Source organism: Camellia sinensis, chromosome 4 (genome assembly GCF_055761805.1).
Source record: "Camellia sinensis isolate YWXY chromosome 4, ASM5576180v1, whole genome shotgun sequence".
NCBI classification, from domain to species: Eukaryota; Viridiplantae; Streptophyta; class Magnoliopsida; order Ericales; family Theaceae; genus Camellia; species Camellia sinensis.
In genome coordinates, this window is record NC_138964.1 from 66,170,115 (window position 1) to 66,180,933 (window position 10,819).

The 10,819-nt window shown below is 39.4% G+C and overlaps 1 protein-coding gene across 1 annotated transcript; it reads right to left on the reverse strand.

The window, feature by feature from the left end:
- Positions 1-3,231: 3,231 nt before the first annotated feature.
- LOC145823814 (uncharacterized) lies at positions 3,232-10,377 on the reverse strand. Its single transcript, XM_082923338.1, has 4 exons — positions 9,486-10,377; positions 8,993-9,225; positions 7,566-8,002; positions 3,232-3,460 (listed from the first exon to the last, which is right to left on the reverse strand). The coding sequence occupies exons 1-4, from the start codon at positions 10,375-10,377 to the stop codon at positions 3,232-3,234; spliced, it is 1,791 nt and encodes a 596-aa protein (XP_082779464.1).
- Between the last annotated feature and the right edge of the window lie 442 nt (positions 10,378-10,819).

The window sequence follows — 10,819 nt, forward strand, 5'->3', positions numbered from 1 at the left end:
CTTGCTCAAATAGTAAATGGCCTTTTCCACCTTAGCTTCTGATTCTTGTGCTAGCATGATAGGTACATGATCAGTAGCTTCCCCGGCTCTGGTGGTGACAATATAGGGGGATTTTGAAGGTACTTCTTAACTTGTTCGAAAGCGAACTGACATCGATCGTCCCATTGGAACTTCTTCCCCTTTTCAAGAGACCAAATAGTGGTTCACAAGTCAAGGTTAATTTAGAGATAAACCGTCTTATGAATTTCACTTTTCCAAGAAAGCCGTGCACCTCATTTTCAGTCCTTGGTGGTGGCATTTCTAAGATAGCCTTGATCTTGGATGGATCTACTTCAATTCCTCTCTGCGTAATCAGAAAACCCAATATTTTCCCTACAGTCACCCCAAAAGTGCATTTCTGTGGGTTCAATCTCAGCCTGTACTCCCTGATCCTCTCAAAGAACTTCTCTAGCGCAATGTAGTGGCCTTTTCACTCATTGGATTTTACAATTATGTCCTCCACATACACCTCGACTTCTTTGTGGATCATGTCATGTAGTATTGTGGTTGCAACCCTCTAATATGTACCCTCAGCGTTCTTCAACTCAAATGGCATGACCCTATAGCAGCAGGTACCCCATAGTGTGGTGAACGTAGTCTTTTCTCTGTCCTCAGGCACCACCAAGATCTGGTTGTACCCCAAAACCCCATCTATGAACGATAACAAGGCATGGCCAGCGGTGAAGTCTACCAATTTATTAATGTGTGGCAACGGAAAATAGTCATTCAGACTAGCCTTATTCAAATCCATGAAGTCGACGCAAACTCCAATCTTGCAATTTTTCTTCAGAATCAGAATGATATTGGCCAACCAGGTCGGATATTTAGATACCATCAAGAATCTTGCATCGATCTGCTTGGTGACTTCCTCTTTAATTTTCAGTGCCCAATCTGGACGAATTCTGCAAAGTTTTTGCTTGACTGGTCGGGCCTCAGGGGGTCGAGAGGGATCCTGTGCTATACAATCTCATGATCGATTTCAAGCATGTCTTTTGTCGAACCACGCAAAAACATCTTTGAATTCTTTTAACAAAGTAATTAAAAGCTTGTGTTCCTCTTAAGACAATGTAGAACCAATCTGGACTAAGGTTGTATCTTTCTCAGTACCCACGTTAATTGAAATGATCTCATCTATGCAAGGCTTAGCACGCCTCTCCTCCTCTTGGTCAATTAAGTTTTTCAAAGCTCGAGGAATTTCTTTCTTTTCATTTTCATTAAAATTTTGAAAATCCTGGTCAACATAATGAATTAATGGCACAGAGAAGTAAACAAAAACTACAACATTCTCATTAAGAAGTTTGGCTCCTCGGTTACAACAGACTCAAAGGAAAATGCAAAAAAGGACCTACATAGGACTTTGGTACCCAGGTTACCACCCCTGGAAGTGCCAAACTCAAACTCCCTAGACTGACTGAAATTTGACTCTGACCCGACAGACTTGGTGGAATCAAACTCAGACTCATCATCCGATTCAAAATTATCAATAGAGTCCTTTTTGAATTGCCAAACTAGGATTGGAGGCTTAGCTGCATCCACAATGAGACCGATGTAATCTGCCGCTAGTTCATCCCCAATCATAGAGCTAGTAACACTATCCCTCAAGTTAACGGGCTCATCCTTGGCGTTGGAATCCGCTAGGAGGCCAGCTAGTGCCATCCCCAATAGTTCCTCTTTATCGCTATCCGAGCTTGGGTCAATCCTCTCCTCCTCGCTGTCTGACAACTAGTGATTAAAAAAGATCTTAAACCCAGGGTATCTCTTCTTTGTTTCCCGTTTGATCCACGGTTTCGAGAATCCACATAAAGGGAAGTCTTCTCTTTGATGGACAAAGTGTTCGTTTAAGGTCCCTCTGATCGGCTTGTGGACCAACTCAAATTTCCTCTTTGCTTTTTTTTGCTTTAATTCTCTCATTCAATTCGTCTCCCTTCCTCTTTCAATCCTCTCCAGTCCCTAACCCAAAAGCATAGGGGTTATGGCTTACTTATTTGGCAATAGTATTTCCCTGCCTCCCACTTCTACCTAGTCCCGATATGAGAAGGTGTCCTTGCTTGTTCATCATATATAGATTGGGCGCTCACTTAGCCCCCACCATCCTCTGCCATGATAGTCTGCACCAACCGTGCCTCTACCAAGGAGAAGCCAGAGAGGAACACATCCTCTTCTCCATGTAGTATTTCTAACAAGGATGTGGTGGTTCTCAGGAGAGGGTGGATTGAAGAATTGCTATAAACAATCGCAATCCCCCCTTTGAACGGATACTTCACCAGTTGGTGTACTGTTGAAGAAACTACCTTTATTTGGTGCAACCACAGTTTGCCTAAGAGCAAATTGAAGGTTGCTGGCACATCCATCGCATGGAATTCAACCTCATGTTCAGATGGACCAATCAGTATATGGCTCTCAAAGGTTCCCATGACATTGCGACTGGTATTGTCGTAAGCTCGGACGACTTGAGTCGTAGGTGTGAAGTCAGCTGGCTTCAAGCCTATGGTATAAGCAGTCCTCGCCGGACAGACATTGATTGTCGAGCCGGTGTCCACCAACACTACCGGGATCCACTTCTTTCGGCTTTCCAAGGTTACATACAAAGCTATGTTGTGGTTGGCCCCTTTAGATGGCAAGTCTTTGTTTGTGAAAGACAACAATGGAGTAACATCCCCAAATGTGACCAAAGACACCAATTGGTTGGGAGTGACGTCCACAGGCAGCTTGGTTTTCTTTAACGTCTCTAGCAATGCTTGTCTGTGTTCCTGGGAAGCCATCAACAACCCCTAAATTGAAATATCTGCCTGGATTTTCTTAAATTGCCTCAACATCAGGTTTTCTTCTATCTCTTCCTCCTTTATCTTTTCGGCCTCTTTCCCGAAGGGTTCTCCTTGGTCTAGGGATGGGGGTTTGAAATAGCGACTACTTCTTGTCATGTGGTTGATCTCTTCCGTGTACCATGTATTATTAGGGGTGCTGGTCCCCTACCATTCATTAGTGTAAATAAGGCTTAGATCACTGTCCTCCCACCATTCTCCCGCTATCATTACTGGGCCATTATCTGGCTCTACCCAGATCATGTTCACATTACTCATTCCGTCGGCACGCTGTTTCTCCTCTGCGACTGACTCAATTTCTGCCTCTCGATAATGTCTTAGTTTTCTTGGCATCTTCTCTTTATTATCGGATTCCCATTCAGACTTTTCTTCAATTTTGACATCGCCTTCCCCTGACTTGATGTCTTCTTTTCTTTTCCCTTTCACCAGCTCCAGGGCTAGTTTTGATCTCTTTATTTCCTCTATTCTCTCCTTTTAAAACTGTTCCAGCAGTCGTTCCGTTTCGACGATAGTCATCCTTAGACTTGCAGTTCCCGTCAGTTTCTTCTTCTTTCAGGTTCTTCTTTGTCAGTTCCTCTGTGTCAGATTCCTCATCACTACTGTCACAACCCAAATTAGCATCGTAATTGGCCAGTAATCCTGGGATTACCAAAGGCCTCTGAACAAATCATCACATAATAAGGGCAGCGGAAGCAAATATATAAAAATACATAGTTTATAGAGCTGTGCAGACAAACATGGGCCATAAATTTAAAACTTATATACATATACCCACATATGATGTCATATACATATCCATCTTACATCGTCATTATACATATTATACCAAGAACTGTTCACTTAAAACAACCAAAAGTCTTAAACTTATGATTTGATTTGCAAAACTCGACCACAGACTCTTTTCGGAACCTCCTCGAGAGGCACAAAAGTTGGCTGACAAAACAGAAGTCTAGGCGATCATCACTAAGCCTGGTCACCTATATACATAAATAATATAGTGAGTTGGAGCCCAATGAATAATAACAGAGTAAAGATTTTAATGAATGATGTCCATAACAGATTCATAAATCAGATTTCAAATCTCTTATCAAGTCAGAATCATAATCATGTTCGTATTCATATCAGAAATAGAGTCATAATCATATTCATATTCAAATCATGAATGGTACATCCATTAGCGTTAATATATCACATTGGTCATTTATATCAAGTTCCATAATGGAACCTCCGGTACCGAGTGTCATATAACATACATTGGCCATGATATTGTTTTCCCCGGGTGAGGGGCCTCATGCCACGACATTGTTTCCCCTGGGCGAGGGCCTCATGACCATAAGCCACAGTACTATCTCCCTTGGGCGAGGGCCTTTGCTAAGGATACCACAAATACATTTCAAAGAATTAGGGCATCATTCATGTAATTTTAAAATAACATGCTGTACGATTCTTTTCAGAAACAAGTCATATCATATCATAATGTTAAGAAAGTATTTCATATTAATCAGAGCTTTACAGAGTTATTACTTACAGATAGCTTGATAACAGAATGGATGGATCAAACAGCTCGCAAAACGTGACCTACACAAACATATAACAGATACACATATTGAAACATACACTTGGATAGTGCTTAACTTATTTCGTTTCGTTCTTAGTGTGTTTCTAACCTTTATCTTTTATCCTCATTATAATATCTTAATTAGGGTTTAGGAATGCCTAAGAACCAATGAGGATGCCAAAATGTACTTCAAAACACTTGGTCAAATTTTCAAAAACAGGGTCGTCCGCTCGAGCACAACTTCGGTACCTTGAGCGGTATGCAAAGCTTGCAAAAGCACTGGCTGCTTGAATTTTCTGCTCGACAGATGCTCGATGGTCGCTCAAGCGTATGACTGAACAAAAAAGGCCTCCGCTTGAGCGCAACTTCGATCACTTGAGTGGTATGCAAAAGTCTATAAAACTTCTAGGAGCCCTCATTTTATGCTCGAGCACAACTTCAACGGAAGGTCAAAAATAAGGGTGGCTGCTCGAGCGCAGATTCTGCCGCTCGAGCTAGCCCCCAAACTCTGTAAAAGTACTGGGAGCACGCATTCTCCGTTGGAGTGTAAACTCCACCGCTCGAGCGAAGGGTGCAAATTTTGGAATTTCCAGATTGATGTTCAAGCTTTAAAACTTAAATTCAAACCAACAAAACACATCCTTTTAGGCCCAAAACTTGAGGAAACACATGTAAACTTGTAAAACATTGTGAATTCAAAATCATTTTGCAAAAATCAAAGCCCAAAAGCATGCCAATTCTGCAAAATCGAGCTTGAAATATTGAAACATAACAGGCATGAAATTTGTTGACTTCAAAGCTTTCAAAACATGATCAAACAAGGTAAAATGGTATGACACTTAATGAAATTCCAAAACCAAGCTATGATCAATGCATGCATGAGAGAATTCTTGAGTAAACATCTTCAAAATACCATGATATGCACATGCATGCATAATTAACTCTTCTTTTCTACTTTGCTTAGATCATTTATGCATCTCATAACTTAATTCCTTTGACTTCATGCATTAACCAACTAAATCACAAGAGTAAAGGCTAGAATTCTTACCTTAGAAGCTTAATTATGTTCTAGATGTCCAATTGCTTGAATTTCCAATTCAAAACCTTAACTTTCCCAAGGGATTCTTCCTTTCCAAGCTTGATCTCAACTCTCTCTTAGCCTCTCTCTCTCTCTGTCTCACGTTTGAGCTCAAAAGATGAGGAAATGAAAGTGTCTCTAATGCCCCTAAGTCACTAAGTTGCCTTATATAGGCTTGATTAGGTTTCCTTAATTAAGCTTGGTTTAGACTTAAGTAGTTGGCATTAATTTATTCTAATTATTTGATTCCGAATCAAATTTCAATTGAATCTACCACAAAATTCTAAAAATTCTAAATTACGCATATAATCAATCAATTTCGTGATTAGATGTCGATAAGGCCTTCAATTCGTTTATTGAATCGGAATTACAGATAGATATTCCTACCATGAACAGATATAAATGAAAAAAACATATAACACATGTAATTAATGCAAAATTTCCTCTTAATTACTTATTAGGCATTCTTGATCATAGATTATAGGCTAATCACAGGTCGGGGTTGTTACAGTCTTCTCCTCTTAAAGAGTTTGGTCCTCTAAACTCAAATTGCCTTCAGTCTGGAAGAATATCGGATCCAAACAGAACAAGTCAAGGTAGCTCTTCATCATATCCTATTCGGTCTCCCACGTTGCATAAGTTTCCCCATGATTTTGCCAATCAACATTCACCAATGAAATTTCTTTGTTTCTTAGTCTTTTGATTCAGCGGTTCATAATCTGGATTGGTCGTTCCTCATATGTATAATCATCTTTTAGAAGCACATGAGTCGACTAAATCACTTGTAATGGATCTCTCAAATAATCCCGAAGCATTGAGACATGAAAAATATTGTGCATATTCTATATAACCGGAGGTAAAGCCACTCGGTATGTTACTGAATTGATTTTCTCTAGAATGTATGTTACTGAATTGATTTTCTCTAGAATCTCATACGGCCCAATGTATCTTGGCGCCAACTTGCCTTTCACCCCAAACCATGTCTGACCTTTCATTGGAGTCAGTTTTATAAACACATGGTCTCCAACCTCATATTCTCTGTCTCTCCTCTGGACATCCGCATAACTCTTTTGACGGCTCTGTGTAGTTTTCAAATTATGTTGAATCAGTTTCACTTTTTCAATTGTTTCTTGCACAAGTTTCGGTCCTAACAACGGTTTATCGGCTACTTTGGCGCAGCAAATCGGAGATCAGCACTTCCTACTATATAAAGCTTCATAAGGAGCCATTCTAATGCTTGAATGATAGCTGTTGTTATATACAAACTTGGCCAGAGAGAGGCAAGTCTCCTAATTCCCTTGGAAATCTAATACACACATCTGTAACATGTCTTCCAAAGTTTGATTGGCTCATTTAGATTGGCCTTCTATCTATGGATGGCAGGCACTACTTTGTTGCAGTTCAGTTTCCAAAGCCTGTTGTAAACTCTTCTAGAATCTTGACGTGAACTTAGAATCTCTATCAGATACAATGGATACTGGCACATCGTGCAATTTCAGAATCTCATTCACATAAATGTTAGCTAACTTATCCGCATTATAAAAAGTTTTAATAGGCACAAAATGTGCAGATTTAGTTAAACAATCAACAATTACCCAGATAGAGTCCATACCTCGAGAGGAGCGAGGCAACTCAACAATGAAGTCCATCATAATATGCTCTCATTTCCATTCTAGTATTAGAAGCGACTAAAGTAATCCAGCGGGTCGTTGATGTTCAGTTTTAACTTGTTGGCAATACAAACATCTAGCCACAAAATCAGCGATACTCTTCTTCATTCCTGGCCTCCAGAAATTCTGTTTTAAGTTACGGTTCGTCTTTGTATTCCCTGGATACATAGCGAATTTAGAGTTGTGAGCTTCAGTCATAACATGTTTTCTCAAATCTAGACAGTCTGGCACACAAAATCAATTTTGAAACTTCAACACATTGTTCTCCAACACAAATCCTGGCCTTGTTTTGAGTCAATCTCATCAACAATTTTCTTCAAGAACCCATCTTCATGTTGTTTCTTTCTAATTTCTTCAATGATTGCAGGCTCGGCAGAAATGGCAGCTAGGACTCTAACCTGGTCATGCAACACAATTTCAAAATCTCATTCTTTTCCAAATCACATAGCAATTCTTCCTGACCAATGAGCAAACATGACAAATTTCCAATTGACTTTCTACTCAAAGCATCTGCAACAGTATTTGCCTTTCCCGAATGGTACAAAATCTGCAAGTCATAATCTTTAATCAACTCTAAACATCTTCTTTGTTCCAAGTTTAATTCTTTCTGAGTAAAGAAATATTTCAAGCTTTTATGATCAATATACACTTCATAAGTTACTCCATACAAATAATGGCACCAGATTTTCAACGCAAAAACCACAGCTACAAGTTCAAGATCATGGGCCGGATAATTCTCCTCATGTGGTTGGAGTTGACGAGAAGCATAAGCAATCACTTTATCATTTTGCATTAACACACATCCCAGGCCTTTGTATGATGCATCACTGTAAATCTGAAATCCATTTATACCATTAGGCAAGGTTAGAATTGGTGCGGTTACCAATCTAGTCTTTAATTCCTGGAAGGTTGACTCTCGTTGATCATTTTATTCAAATGATACATTTTTCTGTGTCAACTGTGTCAATGGCATGGCAAGCTTGGAGAAATCTTTTACAAATCTTCTGTAGTAACCAGCAAGTCCTAGAAAACTTCGCACTTCAAATACATTTGTCGGTCTTGGCCAGTCTATAATAGCTTCAATCTTCTGTGAGTCAACTGATATGCCATCCCTATTAATTATGTGCCCCAGAAATGTCACACTATCTAGCCAGAATTCACATTTTGAAAATTTTGTATACAATTTTATTTCTCTCAAAGTCTGTAACACAATTCTCAAATGGTTCTCATGTTCTTTCCTGCTTTTAGAGTATATTAAGATATCATCAAGAAATACAACAACAAATTCATCCAGATATGATTTAAACACCCTGTTCATAAGGTCTATGAAGGCAGCAAGTGCATTAGTCCCCCCAAATGACATTACCAAAAACTCATAGCACCCATATCTTGTTCTGAGTGCAATTTTCTCCATATCTTCTGCTTTAACTTTTGGCAGGTGATACCCAAATCTAAGGTCTATTTTAGAGAACACTTGTGCTCCCTGGAGCTGGTCAAATAGGTCATTTATTCGGGGCAGTGGGTATTTGTTCTTGATAGTCATTTTGTTTAATTTTCGATAGTCTATATATAGCCTTAAAGATCCATATTTCTTTTTGACAAACAAAACTGGAGCACCCCAAGGTGAAGTGCTCGGGCGAATAAACTTCTTATCTAACAAGTCCTGAAGTTGAGTTTTCAATTCTTTCAATTCAAAGGTTGACATTCTATATGGGGTTTTGGAAATTGGTTGTGTTCTAGGTATTACATCAATAGTGAATTCAATCTCCCTATCAATTAAGTCCCCAGGTAATTCATTCGGAAACACATCGGGAAATTCACAAACAACAGGAATGGTTTCCACATTAGAACTATCAGAAGTCTCAATCAAAACACAACACATATAACCCCTACATCCTTTCCTAAGCAGTTTATCAGCTTTCATGGCAGAAATCAAATATAGGGGAGAAACTACCCCATTCCCAGCAAACATGAACTCAAGTAAACCAAGTGGACGAAACACAACAGATTTATTCACACAATCAATAGTTGCATAGTACTTTGTCAACCAGTCCATACCTAGTATGTAGTCAAAATGATCAATACCCAGTGGCAATAAATCAACTTATACAATGTCACATCACCAATCACAATATCACATGCCAGATAAACATAAGCACATACCATAGAACCCCCAGATGGCATAGATACAGACAATAAATAATTTATGGGTTCTAAAGGTCTAGTTAATTTTTGGAAAAAGGCATGCGACACAAAAGAGTGTATAGAACCAGAATCTATCAAGACATATGCATTTTGGGCATAAATGGAAATTATACCTGACACCACAGACTCAGTGTTTTGCATATCTTCAGGCACTAGTGCGAACACTCTGCCTTGTTTTACCATTTCATTTCCAGTGTTATTAGTTCTTGCATTTGACCTCAATATAGAAATAGATCTAGCTGAACTTGCTGCGGGGCGGTTGTCATTCTCAGACCCAAGCGGACAGTCTTTCATCATGTGACCAACCTTGCCACACTGGTAACAGGCACCAGATGCACAGTAACATACACCCTTATGCTTCCTTCTATATTCAGAACAAACAGGTGTAGATCCACTACTCTGACTAAAGCTACTGGAGGATCCCGTGCTTTGCTTATTTAATAACGACCGACCCTTTTTTAAATTGAATCCAGATCTCTTACCTCTCAATTCAGTTGTTGGAGCTTTAGTATGTTTCTTTGCAGCTATGTTGGCTTCAGCCATGCGAGCTCTATCAAGCACATCAACATACTTGGGTAGTTTCAATACACCGACCCGATCAAACAACTCTAGATCTAACCCTCTTTCAAATTTCCAAGCTTTCTTATAGTTCGTATCCACCATGTAAGGAGCAAATCGAGCTAACTTAGTGAATTTAGCCTCATATTTGACTACAAACATCTTGTCTTGCTTGAGTTCTTGGAATTCGGACACCTTGCGGTCTCGAAAGCACTGGGGAAAGTACTTTTCGTAGAAGATCTCTTTGAATTGATCCCAAGACATGGTCCCATTATCATTGCGGGTAAGCATCCACCAACACCTAGCTTCTTCTTTGAGAGTATAAATGGCCAATAGAACTTTCCGAGTTTCAAAAGAAGGGAATACTTCAAATAATTTTTCTATTTCTAGCATCCATGTCTCAGCTTTCAACGACTCAATTCCACCCAAAAAGGTTGGCGGCTTCATTTTCGTAAATTTATGAGTCAAACTGATAATGTCGTTATTTATCGGTTCAACTTGGACTGGAGGGGGCGAAGCTGGCAGAGGTTGTTGTCTTTGTTGTTGTATCATTGCTTCTGTCAAAGCTTCAAGCATCCTTTCCGTTTAGTTCATCCGAGTCTCGGAAGATTCAGCTATACCACCACTTGTTGTATTTTCCATTTGCTATAGGCAACCAGAGCACTAATAAACATAGGCAAATAATTCTCTTCACAGTGTTCAATTTCAATTCATTTCATTTCAATGTTAATATATATTGGTTCAAAGATGTTCATATATTTCACACACTCACACATGTAGATGTAATGTCCCTAATTCTTACTAGGATATCCTATAGCTCATATGGACTTATGTGTGTTATATAACTTGTGCTCTGATACCACTCTGTCATGACCCAAACCCGTCCCTT